General features: G+C 47.9%; 1 protein-coding gene and 1 long non-coding RNA gene across 2 annotated transcripts in view; one reads left to right on the forward strand and one right to left on the reverse strand.

The window, feature by feature from the left end:
* The window catches only part of LOC309528336, a 187,799-nt gene that overhangs the window by 127,449 nt on the left and 32,600 nt on the right, over positions 1-27,750 (reverse strand). The gene's annotated exons all lie outside the window — the stretch shown is intronic.
* JAG1 (jagged canonical Notch ligand 1) overlaps positions 11,289-27,750 on the forward strand; it is a 67,208-nt gene continuing 50,746 nt past the window's right edge. Inside the window, exons 1-2 of the mRNA XM_082215447.1 lie at positions 11,289-11,650; positions 12,385-12,690. Coding sequence (XP_082071573.1) covers positions 11,573-11,650; positions 12,385-12,690 — 384 coding nt within the window. The 5' untranslated portion in view covers positions 11,289-11,572. The remainder of the gene's footprint in view (positions 11,651-12,384; positions 12,691-27,750) is intronic.

Raw genomic sequence — 27,750 nt, forward strand, 5'->3', positions numbered from 1 at the left:
CATTTGGCTGATTGGCTGGGGCCATTTGGTTTTTGCCTACTGCGTAGCAAATCGTCACAACTTGTAAGGTTGTGGTTAGGCATTGGTTTTATGTATTGGTTGGTGGAGGGGCATGGATTGGCTGTGCCTGCCCCTCCAATGCTGCTGCTGCAAGGGTATTCTGTTAAAGGAATCCAGGGGCTCACCATACTTTTGCCCAAACCCCTATCAAGGGGCGAGGGCCACACAAGAGCCCCTGGGAGCATTTGGGGAGAGGTGAGGGCCTGGTTCCCAGCTCCATCTTTCTCCCCAAAATGTTTTCCCTTTCTGACTTTCGCAGGCGTGCGAATGTCAGTCTGTCCCCGGGCGGAGACAGATAGTCGCAACCAATGCCTAAGCAACCACTCACATTTTTTTGTATTTTAATAAAGTTGTGGCCAAAATTATGCCAAAAACCTTAAACAAAAATTCTGTGTGAATTGTATTTTATTGGGGTGGCTTGGGGACCTCGACACGCAAATTTGTCTATTGCTGCTTACCTCCATTCTCTGGCACAACCCCAGGAACCTGAGTCAACTTGATACTAGATGAAGAAAAAGAAAAAAAACAGCCTAATGTGTATATGTGTCTGAAGTTATCATGATATTCACAGAGCCAGGTTACAGCTATAACCCAAATGACTCACAGAACCTGCAAAGGAAATTACACATTTCCCTAGCGCACAGAAGAATGCCCTGGCTTTTTTATGGCACCTGATCTTCAGAGTGCAGACTTTCTGTCTCTCTCTCTCTCATAAGTCTGAGCTTGATTCCTTTCACGTCCTGAACCTATACGATAGCTCTGATTTGGGAACAAGAAAACCTTGGGTGAACCTTTTGCATTCAAAATACTGCATGATGCCATATTGGCCGATGACCCATGCAACCTGTTCTAAAATCTAAATCCTCTTAATATGAGCATTATCTACCCAAAGAAGATGAAGACATGCAAGACCAGAAGGGGAGAGAGACTGGAAGTTGAGACATATTTTGAACATTTAAATTGGATGAACATCATAGCCTGGAATACTGGTTTTGAGGGGTTCAGGCCAATTTCCTGATTGCAAAAGCTCATATTGACCAGGTTTGTAACATTAATTTACAGCCGCGTCATAGGAATCGAGCATCATTTCCATGAGTATGCGACTGCAGCAGCAAGAATGTTACCTCCCCAAAAATGGAAAGAGGAAGAAGTCCCAGCAAAAGAGAAATGGATACAAAAACTTATGGAATATGCAGAAATGGTGAAACTTACTGGAAAAATGTGAAATCAAGATAAACTTTTTATAAAAGAATGGAAATGGTTTATTGAATATTTACAAATAAACTGTAAACAGATCAGAACATTGGCAGGATTATTGTAAGAACCTGCAGTTTAAAATATTTAAAGTAGATGAATAAATGAGTAAATTAACTTAATTAGGATATGCAGAAAATATTAAAAGTAAATTTAGGAACCACAGAAAGAGGAGGAAGGAATTCGAGTTCTATAATGTTAAAATGATTGTACAATTATTGAAATGTATAAAATGGAAAATAATAATAATAGCATCTCATTAGCCAATGTTATGAAATACGATCCACCGAGGCTCTCAAGTTCACATAAGGATAAATGAAATGTGAGGCACTTCAAATACGGGAAAGGGCTACAGGCAGGATGAGTGTAAGGGCCTTCTGAAATTAAAATGCCCATTACTTACCTGGTCTAGGGTACAATTAAAATCTAGGCATTAGCCACCTGCCCTCCAGGTGAAACTCGATGGCAACTCCTATTCTACCAGCCATCCTGTGACTGATGAGAGCTAAGTCCAGCAATATCTCCAGGGCACCTTGCTAGCTATCCCAGCTGGCTATCCCATCCTAAACTGGTTTCAGACTGCAGCCCCAAATTCACTTTCATAACCACACCGGATTTCACTTCTGGACTTGTCTTAGGAATGTGGCCTCAGATCTGTGCCCAAATGGCAACATATTGTTATCGTTTGCTAGTTGAAAACGGTCAAATTTGGTGGCAGAGGAGCCAGCTCCTAGGGGCTGAGGTCTCTTTGGACCCCCAATGAAGTATTTGAGGGGGCTGCCCCATCCCCAATTTGATGGGCATTGCCATTCAAATGGTGTGTGTGTGCACAATGTCTTGTGAACGATTATATGGGGTAGGGCTTACCTGGGATCCCCCAATATTTTATTCAAGTTGGCACCCCTGTTTGGCAAGCAGAGGAGAGAGAAAGGTGCAAAGTCCCAATTTTTCCTCTATTCACCCCATTGTCTTCCTTTGCCACCCCCAATATCGCCATCTGCCATCGCCTCAGGAGGAGCAAGGGACTACTGCTTTGACCTATATCTCCTTCCTCCCAACTAAGACAGCATCCCTATCCCGCCTGGTCCAAAAGCTGAGCTGAGGAGGCAGGGAATTGAAGCTCACCCACTGGTGATTCCTGTTACTAATGGAAGAAGCAAGTTTTTGCCCTCGACTGTACCCTGTGCAACCTTAGCCTTATAAAGCACGGTGGGCACCAGGCAGCTCCGTGTTGAGTTTGATTTCTTGGTCACGCCAGAGTGTGACGAGAAGTTGGCAAAATGGAGCCAAATGAATCCATTACCAAGATTAACACTAATGGCAATTAGAAGCAACACAAGTGATATCAGAGCTAGTGTCACGTTAGTGTGTTTGAATAGGGACCCATTGCCATTATCTCTCACTCACACCCCAGATGAGTCAGAAAGTAGAATTCCTGCAATCCCAGCAAGGTTTACTCAGAAGTTTTACTGCAGGTAAGTGTGCTTAGAAGAGCTAGTTGCACACTGACAAACACTGTTTGCTTATTTAGTCACATTCATGCTAAACTCTAAGTCCCCATTTCAATTTTTAGTTGGCAGTTTAAATGACCCCTGTAGCAGTCATAATTTAACAACCCTGCACTCAATTTTTAACGTCCCTGGAAATGTCAGATATATGGCAGTATCTCACTTGGCATCTATTCTGTACGGCTTCACTGATTTCACATTAAACCCAGGTTTTGGTGGTTGCAGGGAGAATTGTACCTCTTTTGCTTTTACATAGAACCATAGAATTGTGGAGTTGGAAGGGACCCTGAGGATCATGTAGCTGTCCCATATAGGGATCGAACCTGCAGCCTTGGCATTATCAGCATCATGCTGTAACCAACCAAGCCTTCAGTGGCTCTCTGCATTTTGGGGGGGAAGAACACCAAGTTGGGGGGGGGAGAACACCAAGCTGTCTGTGACAGGCTTGGCTTGCTATGTGCAACATCTTCAGGCTGCATCGGAAGTTATAATTACAATGTTGAGGGAATGTTCTTTCATATGTGGTGGACCTGTAAAAGGGTAAAAGAGTATTGGGAAATAATCCATAATAAATTGAAAAATAATGTTTAAAAGCACTTTTCAGGGGGGAAACCCAGACTCCTTTCTGTTGGGGATAATTCAGATGGAAATTCCCAAGTGTCAAAAAAAGGTTATTTATGTAAGCCACTACTGTGGCCCGTGTTTTGTTAGCCCAAAAATGGAAAATGAGCGAGGTCCCAACTAAAGAAGAATGACAACTTAAACCAGGCTTCCTCAAACTCAGTCCTCCAGATGTTTTGAGACTACAATTCCCATCATCCCTGACCAGTGGTCCTGCTAGCTAGGGATCATGGGGGTTGTAGGCCAAAAACATCTAGAGGGCTGAATTTGAGGAAGCCTGGCTCAAACTGATAAAATATGCACAACTTGTGGACCTAACATATAAAATAAGAGAACAAGAAGAACATACGTTTAGAGAAGACTGGAAAATGTTTGTTGAATATATGGGGGAAATTGCGTACACTTGAAAATGTTGGCAGCATTAAGATAAATTCAACAGTGTAAATAAGTTTTGATGGATGTAATAATGGAATACTGAATGGTTTAGTTTTTGTAAAATATGCGGAGATTTATGATATGCAAAATAAATCATGGAAAGAGAAGAAGGGAAGTCCTTGATATTTCAAGGATGTTTAAATGAGTATTCGAAATTGTAAAACAGAAACAATTTCATAGAAGGCAGAATTTCAAAAGCTGCCACTTCTCTTGGTTGCAGTACAATCATGGGATGTTAATCCGATGTAGGGCCGGAGAAGACCTTTAAAAGCCATCTCTTGCGGGCCCTTTTATAGAGACAATCTGGAATTTGAAGCTTCTCCATTCGGCAGGATGATGAACGAGCCTTTCCTGGACCTTCTTGCCATCAAGCAATTTAAGGTGCAAGAACTGGCAACCACAACAGAATCCACTAGTTTAAAAGGTAATAAGAACAGGAAAGAATTCATAGAAAGTCTAGCAGGTCAGATACCCTTTTACCGGGAAGTTCAACCTACTTAACCCTGCATAGTATGAACCTGCATGAAATCCAAAGCTGCCGGCAAAATGAGTGATGTTTACAATCTACCAGGCTCATGCTGCCATCAATTCCTCCAGTGCTGAAATGAACCTATTTCCAGGGGGAAATATGAAGGATGCTTACTAATGCCAGCAATGTCCCAGCAGTGCTTAGAACCAGAACAAGAAAGATGAGCAGATAAGTAGAACATTAGCAGTGATCCGAAAGCTGCCGGTTGTAATAAACCTTGGCTCATGATGGGTTACCTCTGCCCTTTGGCACACAGGCATAATCTCTGGCTGATCTTTATAGAACGGGATCTGATGGGCCCGAGGTCTTATAGACCACAAAAACCTTGCTGAGCAGCAATGAGATCCTCATTTAGTTCATCCAAGCTAAAACCAACTGAGGTCAGGAGGAACATGGTAGAAGTTCACCTGCGACAAAATGTGTGTGGACACAGAGGGTTACTTTTTTGGCCAGGTTATGCCATCCTGTTTCTACTCCTCGCTGGTTTCCCAGCGCCACTGCCTCCTGGCTCCCAGTGGTCAGTCGGCATTCTGTGCTTACACAGGGACTGTCACCTGGTGACTGACTTTGCTATGGTTTATACGCCTGGTTTAGGAAACGTGTGTAGCCGTCTCCATGTCTCAGACTACAACTCCCATAAGCCCTAACCCATGTTCCTGTAGTAATCTAACACAGAGGTTACCAGAGCATAGACAACCGAAGTTAGGCTATCCCTGTCCAGATAGGAGTTCAGCTGGGCCTTGTCATAGTGGATGGAAGGCAATCTGCACCACTGAGGCCACCTGAACCTTCAAGAGACAGCAATTGATCAAGAAGGAACCTCAAGCTAATTACCCACTCTTTAGATGAAGCATAACCCCATCAAGAGCAGGCAACCTCCCATCCACCTGATCTAGGGAACCACTCACTAACTGTGCGTCCAGGATGTCTCAAGGACTACCTGATCCCTTATATCTCAGCCAATCGCTGAGATTTTTGAGGGAATCTCTGTTGTTCAGATGCACAGCTTTCAGAAGCCACGCATTCATTGTAGTGGACCAAAAGCCTGTAGCACTGTCTCCCAGTGGAGATTAGACAAGCACTCTCCTTGTGCTGAACACCAGGTCTATGACTTTCTTCTTCCGGTAGGCATGTGAAGGTGGTGTTTGGTTTTTTGATGAATTTGTGCTGTTTCATTGTTCCGTTTTCTGTGAATTGCTTTTGCATGCACCGCTTAGAAATGTGAACGATTAACTGGCATATAAAGGTCTTAAATGAATACATAGTTATAATTATTATAAAACAAGGAGCATATTACTTTATAATGTCACACGTTACAAGAACGTCACACTTTACAGGTTTTTTTAAAAATTATAATACTGCCGCACATTGCCAGAGATCACAGGGCATTCATTTTTCTGTAAAATTTCCCCTTTTCATCGTCATCACAAACTTGTGGGTGACTGGGGCTACATCAGCACCATAGATTTATGGGGCTACATCAGCACCATAGATTTAAAGAACTCTTAAACCACTTTTAAATACCATGGCTTCCTCCTCCTCTGAGAATCCTGGGAAATGTAGTTTGTTAAAGGGGCTGAGGGCTCTTAGGAGACCCCTATCCCCCCCCCTGCAGAGCTACAATTCTCAGAATGGTTTCACAATCAATCCCTCTTTGAATGGAATTAAACAACACTTCCCATGATTCTTTTGGAGGATGCCATGACTTGTTAGAGTGGTATAATAGAGGTTTAAAGGTATGGTACGGATGTGGCCTGGAGGGGACACGGGTGGCGCTGTGGTCTAAACCACAGAGTCTAGGTCTTGCCGATCAGAAGGTCGGCATTCGAATCCCCGCAACGGGGTGAGCTCCCATTGCTCAGTCCCTGCTCCTGCCCACCTAGCAGTTCGAAAGCACATCAAAGTGCAAGTAGATTAATAGGTACCACTCTGGCGGCAAGGTATGCTGGCCACATGACCCGGAAGCTGTACGCCGGCTCCCTCGGCCAGTAAAATGAGATGAGCGCCACAACCCCAGAGTCAGTCACGACTGGACCTAACGGTCAGGGGTACCTTTACCTTTACGTATGGATGTGGTCTGGGTCTCAGGTCACGTAGCAGATAGCCAGCCTCACGGGGAATTTGAACCCATGCCTCTCTGGTCTAGTTCTCATAGAACCATAGAATTGCAGAGTTGGAAGGGTCCAAGAGCGTCATCTAGTCCAACCCCCTGCAGTGTAGGAATCTTTGGATTCGAACCCACAGCCCTGGAATAAAGAGTCTCATGTCCTACTGACCAGGCTACCCCAGCTGTGTATTCAAGCTGTGTCATTTCAGATTGCAGGTGGGTGCTGAAATGACTACATAGCCACCCGCCCCCGTCCTTCTTTTAACTCAGCAATGCCTGGGTTACCCTTTCACTGACAGCTAATTTTTTTAAAAAATATGGCTACCGAACCCCTCCCCGCACCAGTATACCACTGGTACAGCCCAGGCTAAAGGTAAAGGTAAAGGGACCCCTGACCATTAGGTCCAGTCGTGGCCGACTCTGGGGTTGCGGCACTCATCTCGCTTTACTGGCCGAGGGAGCCGGTGTGCAGCTTCCGGGTCATGTGGCCAGCATGACTAAGCCGCTTCTGGAGAACCAGAGCAGCGCACGGAAACGCCATTTACCTTCCCGCCGGAGCGGTACCTATTTATCTACTTGCACTTTGACGTGCTTTCGAACTGCTAGGTTGGCAGGAGCAGGGACTGAGCAACGGGAGCTCACCCCGTCGTGGGGATTTGAACCGCTGACCTTCTGATTGGCAAGTCCTAGGCTCTGTGGTTTAACCCACAGCGCCACATCAGCACTAACCAGGTCTGCCTTTCCACCACAGCTCCATCTGGAGAATGGGGATGATTCTATTAGCCTGCTTTACAGGGTCATAGTAAGGATTAACTGAGACATGACACAGTTTGAGCACTTAAAAGGAAGCTTAACTGCTCTTACTAATGACTGCAACTCATACGCCAAAAAAATAAAGCATGGCTGACAGGTGCGAACAGGCTTGGATTTGTTCCGATTTAAAGTGTTCTCCTTGCCCGGAATCCTTGTTCTTAAATAATCGTTTGGACGCAGCAGATGTTCTCTCGGAAGTCCCACGGAAGCCCATCCGACTCACTTCCTAATAAGTGTTATTTAGGGCTACAGATCGAAAGCTGATTGTCACCTACTTAAGCAGCCACCACGCTTGGAGCCGCCGCAGAGCAGCGCCCCCTTAGAGGTCCAGTTGCGCAGCAGCTGAACTTTGGGAAACGGGAAAACCAGGCTGCGGAGCAAGCGCAGGGAATACTGCTACTCAGAAGTAAGCCTGCCTCCAGGCGCTTGATTGTTTGCTTCGGGGTTTTTTTTATGGGTGTGTGCGTGTGTGTGTGTCAGCGCACCACGTTGGTTCAGGTGATCAGTTTCCTGGAGAAGTCTCTCCCGTTGCCAAAAAGGATTTCCTCTCCTGGTGCCTAACCCATCAAATCTTGCCAGATCTCAGGCAGCGAAGCTCTCTGCTGCTGCGCGATCGGCTTGACTGCAGAAGTAACCCTTAACGCGCACGCCCTTTTCTCCCCAGGGTGACGATCTGTCTCGAGACACTGATTTCCAGCACACGCCTCCTTTTCCCAGTGTGATCATCTTCCTCTCTCGCATTCACACACACACACACACACACACACAAACACACGCACAACCTGTCCCAGAGCAATTGCCATCCACTGCGGGTCTTACGCACCCAACCCCCACAAGTAAAAAAAAGGCGCGCAGGAGGGCAACCTTCGAATCATGGCTTTTCAGGTGTGGCTCCCCCCCCCCCCGTGTTACTATAGAATCATAGAATCTTAGAGTTAGAAGGGACCCAGGGGTCATCTAGTCTAACCCCATGCAATGCAGGAATCTTTCCAAACATAGGCTGCATACACGCCCCCAAGCACATTCGAAGCGCTCCCCGCTCCAAAAAAAATTTAAAAATTAAAAGTAAATTATGGGCACTGTCATTTGGTAAAGGGAATTCTCACTCTGAGGCAGTGGCGTAGCGTGGGTTGTCAGCACCTGGGGCAAGGCAAGTAATTTGCACCCCCTAACCCGTGGATTTGCGCCCCCTAACCCCCAGATGTTGCGCCCGGTGCGGCCGGCCCCCCCTGCACCCCCCCCCCACGCTACGCCACTGCTCTGAGGCTGTCAAACTACAGTTCCCAGAACTCCTATAAAGAGGAAAAGATGCTTTAAAGTGTACAGGATCAGGCCCAAGGGCGTTACAGCTGGGACTCTGAAAGTCACCCTCTCCTCGGCTCTTGGGGCGGCTGATGCATGTGGGGAAAGCACTCCTGATGTGCTCAGAGGCTGTTCTTTCAGTAACAGGTTCGGGAGCAAATCTTCACGACTTCGGTGTTTTGCGCGTGCGTGTTTTTACTTCATACCGTCCCGCGTATCCTTACAAATACTCAAGACCAACCTCTTTCCCCTTCCCAAACCCATACGGCTGCCCGCAATGCAGAAAATGGTGTTTGCGCGCATTATTCACTCCGGCAGGCTTTTATCTATAATGCTGCGCTCACCGATCAGAAGCGCAGGGAGCAAACAAGCCTCAAGCCACGTCGCTCCCGCACCATTTTTAAAGTAGTGCCATCCCTTGTAGAACCCACATAGGTATGTGCGATAACTATTTAGTGGCAAAAGCATCGGAAGGAAGACCTGTGCCTGGTCTGCCTCCCCAAAGAGTTGGGGTGGGGGCGGGGTAGAGCTATTCCACGTGATTTCATAGCTTTCCATATAAAATCCTCCACACTAAAAAAACCTAGCACGTCAGGGAAAAGGACTGCAGCCTAGCCGTTTCCCTGACATACTAGCTTTCTGCGTGCAGGGACTCTTACTTTAGTTCGTTGCTCAGTCAGGCGAGTCCTCACCTGGACCGCCCAGAGGCAGGCAGGTTGATCGAGAACTATGGAGTAAGTAGCTCCATTGATCGCCCTGAGACTTAACAGTGCGAGTCTGCGCGTTTGCTCTGAAGTCAAAGAGTCTCCCGTCGAATTCCACAGCCTGAGCACAGCGCCGAGGCATTCAGGCTGCGTTTGCCCCTGTGGTTTGGGACGGAAGCTCCCCGAGACGGCTCGATCATGCGGCGTTCACGCGTCGTCCAGGTTTTCTCGATACTAAAAGCTGCTGAACTTTGCAATCCTGCGCCAAAGAGCTGTTCCTCCTTGCGAACGCGTAAAGTTTCTCTTTGCAGCTCTCCCACGTGAGATCGGGGAGCGTGGGACATTTCTGAAGCCTCCCCCCCCCCCCGCTCTCCAAAGTAATCCATTTTCCCTTCCCATGCCCTGAGAAAGGGGCTCAGCTTGTGTGGCCCCCCGAGGGGGAGGAAGAGAATGAGAAGAGAGCGCGCCCGCTTCCTTACGAAGGAAGAACAACAAAGCGCCTTAAAGACTAGCAGATTTATTGCAACACGAGCGATCGTGAACTAGATCCCACGTTTGGCACAGGCATATGGAATGCTATCCGGGGCTGGCGGATCACCCAGGCACACGATTCTAGCGGCGGGTGGGCCCGGACGGGGGAGGGAAGAGACGGAACGGACGGGCAACTGAGACCCTCCAAAGTCCGGGGCGTTTCTGCGCAAAGCCAACCCCCCCCCTCCTGAAACCTCCGTGCACGCGCGTTTGGGTGGCAGCCAGCTTCTTCCGCGAAGGCTTTCCAAAACACGCCCATCTTAGGAGGGCTGCACACCTGACGGGCATCTCCGCCCTCCCCTCCCGTTTTAATTTTATTTATTTTATTTTTTTTAAAAAAACCTAATTCTTGTCTTCAGCTCCGCAAACACGATCAGCAATACCAAACGCGCTCTCCCATATTTGCAACAGCAATGATCGAAGGCTTGCTATTAGCCGTCATGGAACCAGAGCGCAAAGCAGTGGCGTAGCGTGGGGGGTGCAGGGGGGGGCGGCCGCACCGGGCGCAACATCTGGGGGTTAGGCTTAGGGGGCGCAAATCCACGGGTTAGGGGGCGCAAATTACTTGCCTTGCCCCGGGTGCTGACAACCCACTCTACGCCACTGGCGCAAAGGGACCCGCGAGGGTCATCTAGCGCAACCCCCTGCCACGCAAACCCTCCTATTGGCATCACCATCGCGGAACCTAGAGTGGGGGGAAGGGACCCCCCCCCCCCAATGCCGTGCAGTTCAACCTCCTCCACCCGCGCGGTTTCCCCATCCCGTCTGAAACCACCCCGGACCCTGCTTAGCTTTGCAAACAGACGCGCGGTTTTCTTGCCGCGCGTCAAGCATTATTAATTCTCCCGCCTCTCTCAAGGCTCCTTGCCCACCTGCTGCGCTTTGCTCCTCACCTCCTGCAACCCTCGCCGCCCCCGTCCCTCCCCCCCCCCAGCCCAGCCCTGCCTTCCCAGGGTGGCTCCACCTCTTGTCACCCTTCCAAGGAAAAAAGGCAAGCCTCTCCAGGGACCCGAGGCGGGGCTGCGGCTTGCCCTTCCACCCTCCCCCTTAATGCATATTAATAGCAACGCATGCGCTGCCTGACGTTTGCGCCCCCCCCCCTTCTCCTCCTCCTGCTGTAGCCATGGGCTAGCAAGCAGCAGCAGCAGCAGCAAGCAGTCAGTTCAGTGGGGCTTGCAGCACGGGCAATCGGATCCCTCCTCCTCTGGCTTCCTTTTTTTTTTCCTTTTGGAGGGGGCTGGTTGCGCGCGTGCAAATAGCCGTGGGCCCCCTCCTTTCTCTCCAGAGGGGTGTCGTCTATGTGAGTGTGGCGGGGGGTGGGGAGGGGGGCTCAGGCCGGGTTATTGTGCTGGCCGGGCTGGAGAGAGAGAGAGGGGTTGGCCGGCGAGCTCTGCAAAAGAGAGAAAAGCGAGCGGGCGAGGGGGGTGGGTGGGGGCGCGCGGAATAACCATCGCTAATAAGAAAGGAAGAAAGGAAGGGTGGGGGTTTTTTTAAGAGACAGAGGCCAAGGAGAATAAAAGGAGGCTGGGCTGCTTTGCATTGAAGATCGGGGCGCTATTGAAAACCTTTTGAGAAGTGGCGTCTTCCACCCGCGCGCGCTTCCACCGGGAGAGCATATATATATATCTGGGAGCCGGGCAGCGGCTGCAAAGAGCGGCAGCGAGCCGGGGAGCGTCTCTGCGCGAAGGGCACTCTGCAAGCAAGAGGCATGCTTGGCTCAAAGGGACCGCAGCTCACGGACTTCTCCTTACGGCTTCTCCTTGCCCTGTTATGCTTGCGAGTCAAGGTACGTTTTTGGGGCAAGGCTCGGGCGTTGAAGCTCGCTTTTCGCAGGTTTCGGTTTTTTGGGGTTTTTGTCTCCCAAGGAAAGCTTTCGATTGCAGAGCTCCTGCCCGCCTACCCAACCCCCCGCCCCAAGACATTCGCTTTGACCGATTTCCCCACCGCCCCCCTCCAGCTGCATTTTTTAAAAAATGCTTCTACTATACGTATTTGAATTCGGGGTGATGATTTTTAGGGGGAAGCCAGGTTTTCCCGAGGACTTTCCCTTTTTTTCTCCCTCCTATACCGTCAGCGTTCCATTTCTTTTTTCCAGAGCGTTTTGCTCTCTGAAAGCCTCGCAGCAAGCGGACTTTTCCGTGATTGTTTTCAGGAGTGCGTCTGACTTGATTAGAGTTACTCGCTTGAGCTGTGCAATGCTTTTTCTGCGTTGTTCCCTTGCTTGAAGCTAACGACCCTTTAACTCTCTTTGAGCGCTGGGAGGCAAATAGCGACACGATTTCCCTCTGGGAATTGCCCCTAACATCAGAATTTGGGGGTGGGTAGCAGATGAGGGTTCCTGTTCGCTTTTTAACCTGTTGAATCAAGGAGCAATAGAAGCCTCCCCTTTCATTTTTGCTAAACTTTTTAGTGATTTATTTTTTTAAAAAAATGTTTATTTACAAGCAACGTGCTAACGCTTCCTTCTCCTCTCTGCTTTCTTTGGGGAACTTTTTTTTTTTAAATGCAAAAACAAAACAGGTGACCCTAACATCAGGCCAGTTCGAGTTTGAGATCATATCCATGCAAAATGTCAATGGCGAATTGCAGAATGGGAATTGCTGTGACGGGACCCGAAACCCTGCCGATAAGAAATGCACCAGAGATGAATGCGATACTTATTTCAAAGTTTGCCTGAAGGAGTATCAGTCGAGGGTTTCCGCTGGGGGCCCTTGCAGCTTTGGGTCCGGAACTACCCCAGTCGTCGGTGGGAATACCTTCAGTTTGAAATACAATCAGAATAACGAAAGGAACCGGATTGTCCTCCCTTTCAGCTTTGCCTGGCCGGTGAGTGACTTGACTTTTCTGAGAGCATCTTCCTTCTTCCTCGCCTTGCTGTGCATGGGGGCTGGCTGCCTTGCGGTCGCAGGCTTAGAGCCGCATACTTCTCCGTCCGGCTAAGCTGCAACGGAGCTAGATGGAAAAACCTAAGTGAATTGGTGGGTGGGGGAAAAACCTGTGTGTTACATGTATATGCAAGTCATCCCCTGTCCCCAGTGTCCCCCCCCCAGGAGAATTTAAAAGGTCAGAAGTTCATGCAATTTATTTTATTGCTGCCCCCCAAATTAGTTCTTATGCCTAGGTGGAGGCACGAGGGTCGGGTGGGGGGCGGCAGGCCGTGCGTTGGAGACCCCCTTGGTGGAATGCTATGAGGACCCCTCTCGCCCTACCCAGTGGCATCTCTGGTGCCCGTGGGAGCTGCTATCTGTTCCCGGTTGCCAGCTTCCCTGAGAATCCTGTTAGCGTGCTTCCTTCCCCAGCCCAGACCCTGGAGAATCTCTGGGAGCTCAATCAAGAGGAGAGACATAACTCCCTCTGCCTTATGCCCACCACCATCCTTTGCTTGTTTCCCCTTCTCCTATGAGAGCTTGACGGTTTTGCCTGGCGAGGCAAGATTGCTGGAACCATCTTCCCTTGGCTTGGGTAGCAGTTCTGGACCCTCCACCTGGAAACAAGGGTGTGCACTTGGGAAGGGCGTTGGTCCTTAATCCAGTTGGCTGCAAACGACCCAGTCTTCAAATGGGTTGCACTTTCACCAAATGCATGTTTGCTTAAGTCACTATTGAGCTCTTGATAATGCTGAAGGGACCGTGCTGTTGGTCTCTGTCTGCCTGCCTGCCTGCCTGCCAGCACTGTAAAGCAGGAATCTGCCGTCTCCCTTCAGGGGCGTAGCTGGACAGCATCCTTTTAAACTCCGGGCCAGACATGTGGAATCCATTTAAGATCCCTCTTTATGGGTGCTGAGCAGGTCCTGGTTGTGTGAATGGGCAGGGAGAGCTTTTGAAAGAACAGCTTTAGGAGCCCTGCCTCCCTCCCTCCCTCTTGAAATAGAGGTCTCCTTCTTTATTGGTCTTCTGGAAGAGGTGCAACCGTTGTCTCCCAAATGAATATTCACGCACTAGATTGCATTTTTCTGATTGGCTCGTGAAGGGAGATCTCAGGAGGATTCAGTGGGAGGGACAGCCAAGTCCCTCCTCCAGTTTCTCTCTTGTGATCCCAGCAACTCGGAGCACAACACAAAATGCTAACCATGTGCTCTTGTGCTGCCTCCTATCTGTCTCTGCTGCAATTATCGGCGCTCACACACATCCTTCTGAGTCTTTCTTTCTTTCTCTTTCTTTTTTCTTTTAAAAAAAAGATCATTATGATTTAGGGTGAAACTAAGTGCACATATTTAAGAAGATTGCATTACAAAGTACAATAGCGGAGCTCACAAAAGTATTCTCTGTTCGATACTCTGAGCCTTGCTAGTTCGGTTTTGCTTGCAGGGAGATAAAACTGTTATCAAATCTGCCATCAAAGGGATAAAAAAAGCTTAGTGGAAATGTGTGGTATCTGAAGTGCTGCCAATGGCTGTCAACCTTCTCTTAAGAATTCGGCCTCCTTTCTTTCTCTTTTCTCTCTGTGTCTTTGTTGAGGAGCGGGTTCATCCAGGACCCTTTTGGGATAGACAAATCTTTTCTTGTGTGTGTGTGTGTGTCATGAAACTGATCTCTTCCCCCCTCCACCACCAGCCCATAATCCTAAAAGTGACCGGTGCTTCTGTGAAAGCAAGCAGCAGATCTGATCTGCAAACACTGAGATGCAGTCCCTGTGCACAGAGCCATCCTAGACCTGTTTACTTGGGAGTAAGTCACGCTGAGCAATGGTGCTTGTGCCCCAGTTGAAGTTGCAGCCCTACACCTGAGAGAAACCTCCATGGAGCCCTGTAGGGTTTGCTTCATAAACCATGCATGAGATTAGGCAGCCAGCGCCTCCTCCCTGTACAGTATCCCATCTCTCTCCTTCCCAAAACATTCCCCCCCCCCAACACCCGTCTGCTTTTTTTATGGCATGTCTGCATATCCGGTGAGTCAGGCATGAGTAAATCCTATGGTGATCTTGTCCTGCCAGGTAATTCCACCAGGTGTGCTTCTCAGGCTGCTACCTATTGATTCACACATAATCTCCTGCCATCTACAGCACTGGGATCCTAAATCTTGTGTGTGTGTGTGTGTGTGTGTGTGTGTGTGTGAATGGAATAATACTATAAGCAGCTGTAGGTTAGCAGAAGACTCCTTCAAGGAATCTGATTCCAAGAAAAAGCTGTGTCTTGAGTGTGGATTTCTTTCTCACCTTTGTGCACAAAAAAATCCACCTGGCTGGACCCAAGGTGCTTTTATGATGAAATTCCTAGTTTCCATTAGCTCACTTGGTTTGGAGTGACCTGCCTTCTTCCTCAAGCTTCTCATGGCATCTTTTGTTCGTTGTTTTGTGGTAGGAATGACACACCCCAGATCCGATGCAGGCATATGTTCCAGGCTATGTTATCTCCAAAGGCAACCCTGAGCTCCCTAGCTAAGCAGTCACTGCTGAGACTTGGGTTAATTCTCTATTCTGGTCTCCTTTCAACTGAGAATGAGCCAGTTGGTCCTCAGCTTTTTCTTGTTTGGTGCAAACTGAGCAGTCCCGTTGGAAGCTGTTAGGAGCTGGTGTTAATTTCAGATTTGCCTCCTAACTTAGTTGGCAATTGGCAAAATAAATAAATAAATAAAAATCTGGCTAGCTGTTAACTTTTCAAGGCTCTCCTTTTAAAATAAAATAAAATAAAAATACAGGCCCACATTTAAAAAGGGCCCCACATCTTCTCTTTGCCAGGAAGTGTTATCCACATGCTTTCTGTCAAGAAATAGTTCTAAAACATTGCTTTGTGAGTGAAAAGCCCTTTAGGTCTCTTCCTTCTACAGACCCTGTAATCCATGCTGGATAGAATCTATACTTCCTCAAGTAAAATCAAAACGTGTGTGTGTGTGTGTATAGTGTAGATTCTAACCTGCATGGTTTCTGCTCCATTTAACATACAGTTAACTACGTACATGTGTAATTAAATGAAGTAGAGACTAGGATTTAGAGTTTTGTTATTAAAACTTTCCCCCTGCCCAGCCTATGTTTTTATGTAACCCTCGTGAGTAATGGCTGTGGCGATGGAGGGCTGTAAATTTCCTTTTTTTTAAAGAGGTTGGAGGTTTGAATAGGTTGCTAGGAAACGGGGCAGCGAACCAGCATGAAGGAAAGAAAGGAGCCATCATCCACAAGGCTGCACCTGCACCAACTGCTAAAATGATACAGAAAAATGCGATCGCATATTTTTGAAAGAAGCGTGACCTGCACTTTAGCCAGTGGATATTTGCGGAGTAAGCCTTTGTGTGTGTGTTTCCCATAAGGAGGCCTGCGCCACACACCTCAGGAAACCCCTTGTTTTATTGCTGGTTCAAGCATTGGCATGCCTTTGTTTAAAGCCCTCTCCCACACAATGCCAATGGCTTAATCTATGATCTGTTTTGATACCCTGAAATGCTTTCCAGTGCGTGACTTTCTTTGTTTCACTTAAGTCAGCCTCCATTATTCATTAAATAGGACGGTGAGAATTTAGTGTTTTCTCTCTTCGTAAGACACACCCCCCCCCCCCGGTGTTCAGGCAAGCCAGGAACATTGTATAGGTCAGAGCTGGCATTTTTTCCAATGCATATTCAAAATTCGACCCCCCCCCTCCAAAAAACCCCACGTTCACATGGTGACCTTGCAGTTTGCAAATATAAGGCACCTTAATTGTTTATTTATGAGTCACGTTTATTGGCTGCCTGCTGAGGTGCTAAAATATCTTAAGTGCTTTGTTGCAAATGGTTGTTGTTGTTGTTTTTTTAATACAAGTTTTGAATCCCCTGGTTGTGTGCTTTACACCCCTGGGCTGGAAAAGTGCTAGCAACAGCAGCAGCCAGCTCTTCAACTAAACCATACTCCCGTTCCAAAGATGTTTTCTGGCTCGCTGCTAAGGCTGACTTTTATTCTAAGATCTGCTGTTGAGGAAAAGCAAAAAAACGCTTGCTGAGTTATGCCAGGCTTTTTCTTTGTAGACAGCCCTTCCCCAAAGGCCTTTTGTCTGGATCTATCAAAGGGTCTCTGACCCGAGGAGGCGAAAAACTGCTATCAGATTATCTTTGAGCCTATGAGAGGACTTCAACTTTCCGAAAGTGAAATCTGTGACAACAAACAAAGAATTAGAGGAAACTTGCATTTGGTAGAAGGACTGAGTGCATCATGGGAACAGAACGTGAAATGTGTGGTATTTTTAATGGGGGGGGGGGACTACAGCGGAGCAGATAATTGTTTGCATTAAGTGTTTGAAAAGTAACCAATTCTCCTAGCCTTGGGTTGCAGCCCATTGGGTGAGGCTGGTATTCTGAAGTGGAGTGCATATACTTCAAGCGATCGGACTGTGACAGTATTTTTACATCCATTGCCATGAGTTTGCATTGGAATATATGAGTCTTGTAAGTTGGCTCCTTTCTCAGAGCCTTCCGCAGCAAAAGCAGAGGGCTGAATTGTGCCAATCCTAAACATGCTTATTGGGAGCAAAGTTCCACTTTGTTCAGTAGGGCTTGCTCCCTTGCAAGTGTGTGTGTTTAGGATTGCGGCCTAAGTGTACCTAACTCTGCGTAGGATCCGCCTCTTAGCTTGGGAGCAGCTTCCAAGTAACTTTCTTGAATTACTGTGTTTTATTCTTGGAGAAACGAGGCCAGGCTGTGATTCTGTTAACTTTAAAAAGAGTCAATTCCAGGGGACGTTTCTGTTTGATCAGGCAGAAGTCCCATAAATCTTCTCGTTCCTGATTGCTCCAGTGGTGACTCACCGTCTTAGTAAAATAAAGCCATGCATTTTTAGACTTGCTGCATTGTTCCATGACCAGGATAACACTCGCCATGCCAGAGGTTTTTATTTCCCCAAAGAAGGTGCTTATCTGCGCTCTTGCGAGTGAATGGATCGAGGAGCCGGGACAAGTATTTGGGGATAGATCTAGGCCAAGCTGCAGTGCAGGGATCTTAACAGTGTGCCCCAGAAGGGCACGGCATTCCCTGAAATGGTTAAAGGGGCTCAAGTGAATTGGGACATTGTCCCTTCCAACTCAGCTCTTCTCCAGGTAAATGAGTCTGGAGAAGGGGGAAAAAAAAAGTCTTGTTCAGGCTTGCTGGATGCAAACCTGACTCTCTGCTTGACTGACTGCTAGGTATTCTGTCTATTAACCTTGTCACCTTGTTGTAACTGGTGCGTTTAATTATCAAAAGTGATGCTTTAAACAGGTAGAGAGGCTAAATGCTGAGAATAGCGGATAATCTCCTTGCTGCTGAGGGGTTTAAACTGCCCACTGACATCCTGGCTTGCTTGCAGCATTTTCTCTGGGTGGCGGGGGGATGGGAGCGAAGCTTCTGGAGGAGAAGGCCGTCTGGCAATGGGATAAGGGGAGGTGGTTTTTCGGGTTTTTTTTAACAGTGATCGGCTATTGAGCCCCTTTGCAGCTGGGGGCTTCTTTGCAAGAACTGATGAAAAACGAGGCACCCCAATTCCTTCTTAAAATTAAAGCCTTTCCTCCGGGAAAAAAGACCCCACCCTCTTCCTTTTTGTTCGAAACATACCAGTTTGGTCACTGGAGTAATTGTAGTCCGACCACCCAGACGGAGGCAGTGGTGGCTAATATTAACCAATGACAATAATGTGGCCATCCTGACTGCAGGCAGGATTACAGAGCATAATGGGGCCTGTCCAAAAATAATGCTGGGACAGGGCAAGCAACAGGAAGCAGCAGTAGACTCGGCGTAGCTTGGCTCCCGGACAAACCATGGACTTGCTTTGCACAATGGCTGCTTCAGCACATCAGGCGTTTGCAGGATAGTCATTATTCCAGCAAGCTTGCCAGGACACTCATCGGCTCGCATTATGAGAGGCAGCGAGCATGCGCACTCAAAAATAATGCTTAGGAAAAGTGGTGTCCTCTTTCTCCGGTTTCAGTGAGTGCTTGGTCCTAAGGGCAAGGGGTTAGCGAAGGGAAAGACTCTCTTCTGAAGTGGGGAAGGGAAAGGCACACTTAAGTTGCTCTCTTTCTTGGACGACATGAAGCACCCTAAGGATCCATTCTTTAAATACAGTGGTACCTTGGTTCTTAATCGTAATCTGTTCCAAAACCAAAGCGTTCCAAAACCAAGGTGCGCTTTCCCATAGACAGTAATGCAAAACAGATTAATCTGTTCCAGACTTTTAAAAACAACCCCTAAAACAGCAATTTAACATGAAATTTACTATCTAACAAGGCCATTGATCCATAAAATGAAAGCAATAATAAATGTAAAAAGGTAAAGGTACTCCTGACCATTAGGTCCAGTCATGGCCAACTCTGGGGTTGCGGCGCTCATCTCGCTTTATTGGCCGAGGGAGCTGGCATACAGCCTCTGGGTCATGTGGCCAGCATGACTAAGCCGCTTCTGGTGAACCAGAGTAGTGCACGGAAACGCCGTTTACCTTCCCGCCGGAGTGGTACCTATTTATCTACTTGCACTTTGACGTGCTTTCGAACTGCTAGGTTGGCAGGAGCAGGGACTGAGCAACGGGAGCTCACCCTGTTGTGGAGATTCGAACCGCCGACCTTCTGGTCGGCAAGTCCTAGGCTCTGTGGTTTAACCCACAGCACCACCCACGTCCTAATAATCAACGTACTGTACTATAAAATGAATAAGATAGTATTGTAGCTGATAAAAAAATATTATTTTTTCTTACCTGCATTGATGATAGTCATTGTTTGGATGAGGGGCTTTTATCCATTTCCGCAGTCACACAATCAATCAGTTAGTTGCTGAACTGGGTTCCACACAGTCACAAAAACAAATGAACCAAAAAAAGCCTCTAAAACAAAAGCCGTAAAATAAATAGCAAAAACAAAAGCGCAAAACTTAATCCCTTCCCGAAGTCCATTTGGCTTCCGAAATGCTCGATAACCAAGGCTCAGCTTCTGATTGGTGCAGGCGACCCAGAAACAATAGCCAACAGCCGCATCAGACGTTCGGCTTCTGAGAATCGTTCAAAAACCGGAAAACCTCCGGGTTTTCCGCGTTTGAGAACCAAGGTACTACTGTATTGCTTTCCCCTCTCCAAAGGCCTTTGTCGGTCTTGCCTGTGTTCCTTCCTTATCCCCAGTTGCTGCCTTGGCGGTGCAATTCCTCAAGTTCTGTGTACTTGCCCCTCTTGGCGGGTGTCATGTGATCTGGGAACAAACATGCATTGCAGGGGGTTGGGCTCGATGACCTTCGGGGCCCCTTCCGACTCGGCAGTTCTGTAATGCCATGGGGCAAAGTGTTCAGCAGTTTGTGTGCTTTCTCTCCTTGTTCTCCAGGCCCGAGGGACCTGGAGGATTGCCATCCACACTGTGTTTTAACCAAATGTCTTCACCTTGGCACTATGGGAAGTTGAGCGAGAACTGGTCCGAACACAGGCTGCTCTGGGTTGAGGGCAATGGGTTGAGAATCTGAAGCTGCCCTGCAGCCAGATTTCCATTGGGATCTTCTGATCCTTACAGGTGCTGAAACAGGGGGTTGTGGATGCAGGAAAGAAAGCCTTCAGAGCTTCTTTTCCCTCTGTCTTTTCCAGGTTATTATGTTCAAGTAGTCCTCCACGTGGGGCAGTAGCGCAACAGGTTTCAACTCACTGGTTCGCTTTTCTGTCCCCGAACGAGGAAACAAATACTCTTGTGATTTGGCACACGGCCCTAACTATAGGCATGAAGCAGAAGGATTGGCTAGGACCACAGTTAACCCTTGCGGCTTGTCCTTTGCTGGAGATGCGTTCAAAGTCAAAAGAGGTGCTCTGCTCTGTATTGTCCTTGTCAGGGAATGGGCTTCTGCACATGACTCTCCTACTTCCTTCCGCCCTGTGAGAACAGGTGTGCAAGCTGCACTCGAACAAAAACCTTGTAACGGTAGTCAACCTATGGGTAGCTTGTTTCCACCCAAGGAGTTTGGGCACATCCATTTTTGGCCCTTTAAGATTCCATCTGGGCTTTGGGTCTCCTTCAATGTTCTCTCTCAGAATAGAGGCCCAAACTGGATATCAATAGCATGGTTTCTAACAGCATAGGGTTTGTTTGTTTTTTTAAATTAAATATGGGGCACAGCGCCCCCACCGCATTTTAATTGGGGCTACACTGAATCAGGAGGTCTTCAGCCCTGATCCCAACATATACACAGTGAGAGCACTTCTATGAAGCTTGGGATGAGGTCGAAGTTCTCATTGGCCCAATGGGAGACTTTTTCCTTAGGGGTCAGGAATCTGTGCCCCCCACCACTCTGTCCAGGTTGTTGGACTCCATCTTCCATCGGCACAAGCCAGCATGGCCAGGGGTCTGTTGTGATGGGAGTTCTTGTACTCCAGCAACGCCCAGAAGATTCCCCATCCATGATCTCAGCCTTATAGGGGAGGATCCTCATCAAGGTTGTGGCTGGGGAAGGAAGGGTTAAAACTCCCCATGTGGTGTGGCCCTGTGGGAATGCCCCCTCCCCACAAATAATGGACATGCTGAGCTGTTAAAGTGATACCTGTCTTGGTCCAGAGGTGGGACCAGGAGGGGAAGAATTAGTCTCCATGCCTGAACTTGCTCCTTCTCCCAAGGTTGGGGGAGAGGGTGCCTGGTGCACAGAGCGGACGTGTGTTTGCATATAACACACTTGTGCTCTAAAGCAACAACAACAAAGCCTTCCTGTACTCTTTTTTGGTCAAGAAGCCCAATTTAAAGAGTGCAAAATGTTGTCTCCGCTGGAAAGCGGTTTTGGGGAGTGCGCTCCTGATTGCGGATTGCTTTAGCTGGTTATTCGGGGTCCCATCTGCACGATACCTGCAAAACAGGGTCGCGCCGTAAACGGTCACGACTTGCTCCAAAGCATCCTGGGAACTGTTGCTTCCTGAGGGGGCGGAGGTCTGTCGGGAGACCCCTATTCTCCTTGCAGAGCTGTGGTTCCCAGCACTCCCTGCAGAAGACAGATCGATCCTTAAATCCCGATAGGAATTCTCGATCCGTGAAGGGAATGGCGGTCTCCTTACAACTCTTGGCATCTGTAGCAAAACCATAGCGAACCACTTTTAGGATTCTTTGAGGGTAGTCATGCTGGTTAGTGTCTAATGGGAGCTGGAGGAGGAGGTTGAAGAGAACTAGAACTAGGAAGGCTGCAAGGTGGGATAGGTAAAGGTAAAGGGACCCCTGACTATTAGATCCAGTCGTGGCCGACTCTACGTATGGGGCACTCATCTCACTTTATTGGCCAAGGGAGTCGGCGTACAGCTTCCGGGTCATGTGGCCAGCATGACTAAGCCGCTTCTGGCGAACCAGAGCAGCGCACAGAAACACTGTTTACCTTCCCGCCAGAGCGGTACCTATTTATCTACTTGCACCTTTTGGGGGTGCTTTCGAACTGCTAGGTTGCCTGAAGCAGGGACCGAGCAACAGGAGCTCACCCCATCGCAGGGATTCGAACCGCCGACCTTCTGATTGGCAAGTCCTAGGCTCTGTGGTTTAACCCACAGCGCCACCCAGGATACGAAACCCCTTAAATACAGGGGAACCTCAGAAGCTGAATGCCTTTGAACTCTAATGTTTCAGCTCCGAACGATAGAAACCCGGAAGTGATTGTTCCAGTTTTAGAACGATTTTTGGAAGCTGAACTTCCTTTGTGGCTTCCGCGGCTCCTGATTGGCTGCAGGATGGTCCTGTAGCCAATCGGAAGCCGCACCTTGGTTTTTGAACTGTTCCGGGAGTCAAACGGACTCCTGGAATGGATTAAATTTGAAAACCAAGGTACAACTGTATAGGGATTTCCTGCTGCATTGAGAGTTGCAGCAGAATGCATTGTTCTGAGGCACTTTTAAACGCTTGGTCCCAAGTCGTGGGAGAGCTGATCTGGCTGAGAGCTAGTAAATCCAGACTTGCCGCATGTTGATGCTGCGTCACCCAGCGTGAGCCAGACTTGAACTCGGGACCTTCAGATAAAATCTGAGTCACAAAGTACAGTAAGGCATTCTGGCTCTTTGCTGAGGGGAAACAAAACAAGGGTGAGGTGCGTGGGAATGCGAACCACAGTCAGCGAGAGTTGGAGTCGAATCCTTTCTTTTCCCAGGCTTGTGGAATGCAGTTTGGGCCACAGAGATCTCTTTACCAGTTGCGGAAAGGGGGAACGCTGCAAAATGGCTTGAGAAGGGAGGTTTTGGATTTGAGCAGGTGCATTGAGCTTGTTTCCTATGGGAAGTCCTAAAACCTTGCAATTGGCTTTGAAATCTTGTGCAACTGGGTACCGGTTATTGGATATCTGTGGATCAATATAGTCTTTTGTTTTCAAATGGTACCCAACTTAATTTTGTTTCTAACATTTTGGGCAGCAACCAGGGGCACTCTTTTCTGAAAGGCCTCCACAATCACTTGGCCAGAATTTGCAAGTCCTCTTAAATTTCTGCCTCTTTAGGTTTGCCTAGGTTTGGCATGGCCAGTGATCAGGAATTATGGGAGTTGTAGTCCAAGCACATCTGTAGATTCACAGGTTTTCCCACTCCTGGCCTGGGGCCTGAAAGTTCTCACCTGTAATCTGATCACATGCTTAGCATAATCCTTTCCTTTTCCCCACACCTGGGAGTGTGTGGTTAGCTACCTACAATGCCCGTGAAAACCCAATGAGGATATCAGAGTGTGGGAGAGACTAGGATTGTGTCGTTAAAAAACCCCAACCACTTTAACAGCCATACTTTGCTCTTTTAAAGGAGATCTTATCAGTAGTTTTTTGTTTCAGTTTTGTGGTGGACTCCATTAGTTCTGCTCTGCTGTGGCCAGCTTTTACATCTGAGATGGGTAACCTGTGTTTCTCCAGATTCTTCTAAACTACAAGTTCCATCATGTCAACTCATTTGCCATCCTGGCTGGGGCTGCTGGGCATTGGAGTTCAATGACAAATGGAGGGCCACAGACCAGCTGTCTCATTCCTATACTGCCCCTGTATTGCTGTGTCCAGCATGAATTATTATTATTATTATTATTATTATTATTATTATTATTATTTCTACCCCGCCCATCTGGCTGTGATGCCACTCTGCGTGGCTTCCAGCACACAACAACAATTAAATAACTAATTGTAACAATCAGATCCTATATAAAAAGTCACAATAACTTTAGAATAAACAACTTAAATCAAATAAAGCAATATTCAAATATCCATTGGAATCCAATAGCAAACAGCAACAGAAGTGCAGCTTCTTCTGTGATTTTCCCCAATGCCTTTTTCTGCACATCTTGTCCTGGCAAACACATTTTGCATCACATTTTGAATTGGCAACACGGGGCCAGGTCTGCTGGTGATATGGGGCTCCGGTGATGTGGTCTGGTGCTGGTGGTGGTTTGGCAGGGTTGTGGCAGAAGCAGGCAGTGTTGCAAAGGGAGTGCGGTGCTCCCTGCATCATGATCCGTTACCATAGCAAAGAAGGGCGGCTTTGCATCTTGATCCAGGCAAACCTGCCCTGCCATGAAAGGGATGCAGAGAGGATTGGTGAAACAGGTCCCTGGGGGCCCTCAACAGATTTTGTCACTCGTTCCTTAACCAGTATGTGTGCGGAGGCAGCAGTTCTTAGGTCTGATTAGGTTGCTCCATCTCTGCTACTGGTGTGAGCTCATATGCAACACACACACCCTCCCAGCGTTGGAAATTCGCCAGGCGCATTTTGCACCTGGCTCTTGCGACCAAGTGAAGATGCTCAGCTGTCAGGATGGTACCTGATGTCTCCACCATCTCAAGGTCTTTGCCTGAGGATCCTAGGATCTGGCCTGTTTTCACGCACAAGCTACGCTTCCTGTAAAGTTCTGTCCATTGTATTTTATCTGCGCAGTTGGAATGAATTTCGGGAAACAGAATGTCATATTCGAAAAATGTGACTTTTGAGCCGTCTGGCCCAAAATGGCAACTAGGCTTTCTGTTTTGGCGACTGTAACTCTGGTTTAGGGACGCGGGTGGCGCTGTGGGTTAAACCACAGAGCCTAGGGCTTGCCGATCAGAAGGTCGGCGGTTCGAATCCCCACGACGGGGTGAGCTCCCGTTGCTCGGTCACTGCTCCTGCCAGCCTAGCAGTTCAAAAGCACGTCAAAGTGCAAGTAGATAAATAGCTACCGCTCCGGTGGGAAGGTAAACGGCATTTCCATGCACTGCTCTGGTTCGCCAGAAGTGGCTTAGTCATGCTGGCCACATGACCCGGAAGCTGTACGCTGGCTCCCTTGGCCAGTAAAGCGAGATGAGCGCTGCAACTCCAGAGTCGGCCACAACTGGACCTAATGGTCAGGGGTCCCTTTACCCTTTACCTTTACCTAACTCTGGTTTAAGGAGCCTTTTGGCACCCAGATTACATATCTGGGATCTGCTGCCCTGTGGATCCTGCAGCCTGAGGTGGTCGCCTGGCTCAGACTGGGTTGCTCCATCCATGCTCATGTGTATGAGCTCCACATGGAAAGCAACAAGTTGGAGAGAAGGATTCTCCAAGATCTAGTCTGCTATGTGGAAGTTATTTTTGTTGGTGGTTCTTTTGACCATTTGCAGCCTAAAGTCGTGCAGCTTAGACAGAGGTTGGCATATCTTTTGGGACTGTCATCTCAAGATATACATGGGCACCCTGTGCATGCACAGACAGTGAAAGGATAGGGGCACTTGTGGCCCTCTGGGGGTTGTTGGACTCTGGTCAGCCCCAGCCAGCATGACCAATGGGATGATGGGAGATGTTGCCCAGTAACACCAGGACGGCCACATGATGGTGAGCTGCTTTGAACCTGAAGGTTGTTGTCGGAAAGACGGGGTACATAATTAAATTTAATCAGATAGAAAAGCAAGTTCCCCACCCATGGTTTTGCAGCATGCAAAAACAAACCGGTGCAGATGTAACCATCCATTGCATGAACTCCCTGATGCCACAGGGGTTGTTGCTAGTGTTAGAAACCTGGGTATAAAAGCTAGGGGCCAAATGGCTTCTTAGCCCAAGGGCACAGTCCCCAAAATGGAATACAGTGGTACCTCGGGTTACATACTCTTCAGGTTACATACGCTTCAGGTTACAGACTCCGCTAACCCAGAAATAGTGCTTCAGGTTAAGAACATTGTTTCAGGATGAGAAGAGAAATCGTGCAGCAGTGGCGCGGCAGCAGTAGGAGGCCCCAATAGCTAAAGTGGTGCTTCAGGTTAAGAACAGTTTCAGGTTACGAATGCGAATTAAGTACTTAACCCGAGGTACCACTGTATCTAGTGGTCATTTTTTTGGGTAAGACAGCTCCAAAGTCTTATTTTTCCAAAGATCGCCTGACTGTGATTGATTGCTGGTTCAGATGACAACCTTGAGCTCGGTTAAGAGCTCTAAGAACTTAAAGAAGAAAAGCCACTTGAACCTGGAACAGTCCATATGTGTGTGTATGTGTGTGTCTGTGTGTTTGTGTGTGTGTGTGTGTGTTCCAGGATCAAGTGGGAGATATAGAGATAGAGATAGAGATAGAGATAGAGATAGAGATAGATAGGTCTATTCTGACCTCTTTTTCTGAATGGGTGACTGCTACTCAGGTTGCACAGAAAAAGCAATATGGTTCCGGAAATTCATTCCGATTGTGCAGATAAAATATAACTCGTAGAATTCTGCAGGATGGGGTGTTAGTGTGTGAAAACAGTCCAGATCCAATGATCCCCAGGTGTGCACCTCCAGGTGGTGGAAATGTCAGGTGGCACCCAGGCACCTTCACTTAGTCACAAGTGGCTGATAGCTGGATGCCAAATGCACCTTGCACCTGGCTAATTTCGAACACTGATGGTTGCTGCGTGGCCAGCGGTCAGGGGTAATATGGATTATGGTCCATCAGATTCTGGAGAGTCACCTGCTCCCCACCCCTGGTCTTCATTGTGCATCAAGTTCGATGACATGACACATGTGCATTTTTGGTGCCGGGCAAAGCCCAGAGGTCTGGTCTCCCGTACTAAAATGTTCCCATAACCTAAACTTCAAGGTAGGCTGTTTTCTTTTGTTGAGCCCTCTTAGATTCTTTCATTCGCCTCCTGCCTTCTGGTTCCCAGTTTTACTAGCTAATTGGGTGTCCCTCTGTCTCCTAGCTCAGTGTCGACTCGTTGCCTAGTAGCTTGGTTTGATGGGATAAGATTCAGGATGTGGAATTCTTGTGCCTGACTGGTGTATTTATTCAAAGATGTGCAAGGGTCAGACATGGCATGGGAAAAATTAAGCCTCTGTGCCGTATGCATGCATTCCTCGGCTATCTTAATTGCTGATCTCTAGAGTGGGGATTGATGTACACCTCTTAACCCTCTATCATCTCTGAGGTGCATGGCTTTGAAAGCAAGGAGGTTGTATTTGGGTGCTAGCAGAATTCCCCGCCCCCCCAGTTCCTAACAGGAACAGAACCCAAAACACAAATTGGGTATCTCTTTGAATTGTGGAAGGGACTGGTCTACAAGAACAGGAGAACTTGCTGTGTGAAAAATTGTTTTTTTCACTCTTTTGCTCACTGCTACAAGTTTCTGAGTGGACACACTCTTAATTTGAGCTGAAATTAATGACTATCAGACCTTTCCCGATATCGTTGAGGGTGGACACTCACTGCTAGAGAAAAAGTGATTAGTGTTGTTGTCTGGTGAAGTAGACCGTGGTTCACAAATGCCCCGAATTTGGCAGACCTTTGAGGTGTCTCGAGAGACTGTTTCAGTGCAGAAAGTGACTTTCTTGAGTGTGTGTTTGTCGGCTGGTTGTTTTATTTCAAAACTAAAAAAACCCACCCCAAAACAAATTTGCAAAGGGCCGTGTTGGAATGTGGCAACGCCAGGTATGAAGTAACAGTAGCACTTTCAGCAAAAATATTCTGCTTTTCCTCCCTCCCCATCTGCCCGGGGTGGGGCAGGCTAGTAAACAATACTAAGAATGAGCAGGAACTGTTGCTATGCCTTAAAACAGAACATCTTCCCAAACGATTATGCAAGGCTG

The sequence above is a fragment of the Podarcis vaucheri genome (genome assembly GCF_965113315.1).
Source record: "Podarcis vaucheri genome assembly, chromosome: 3".
Classification (NCBI taxonomy): Eukaryota; Metazoa; Chordata; class Lepidosauria; order Squamata; family Lacertidae; genus Podarcis; species Podarcis vaucheri.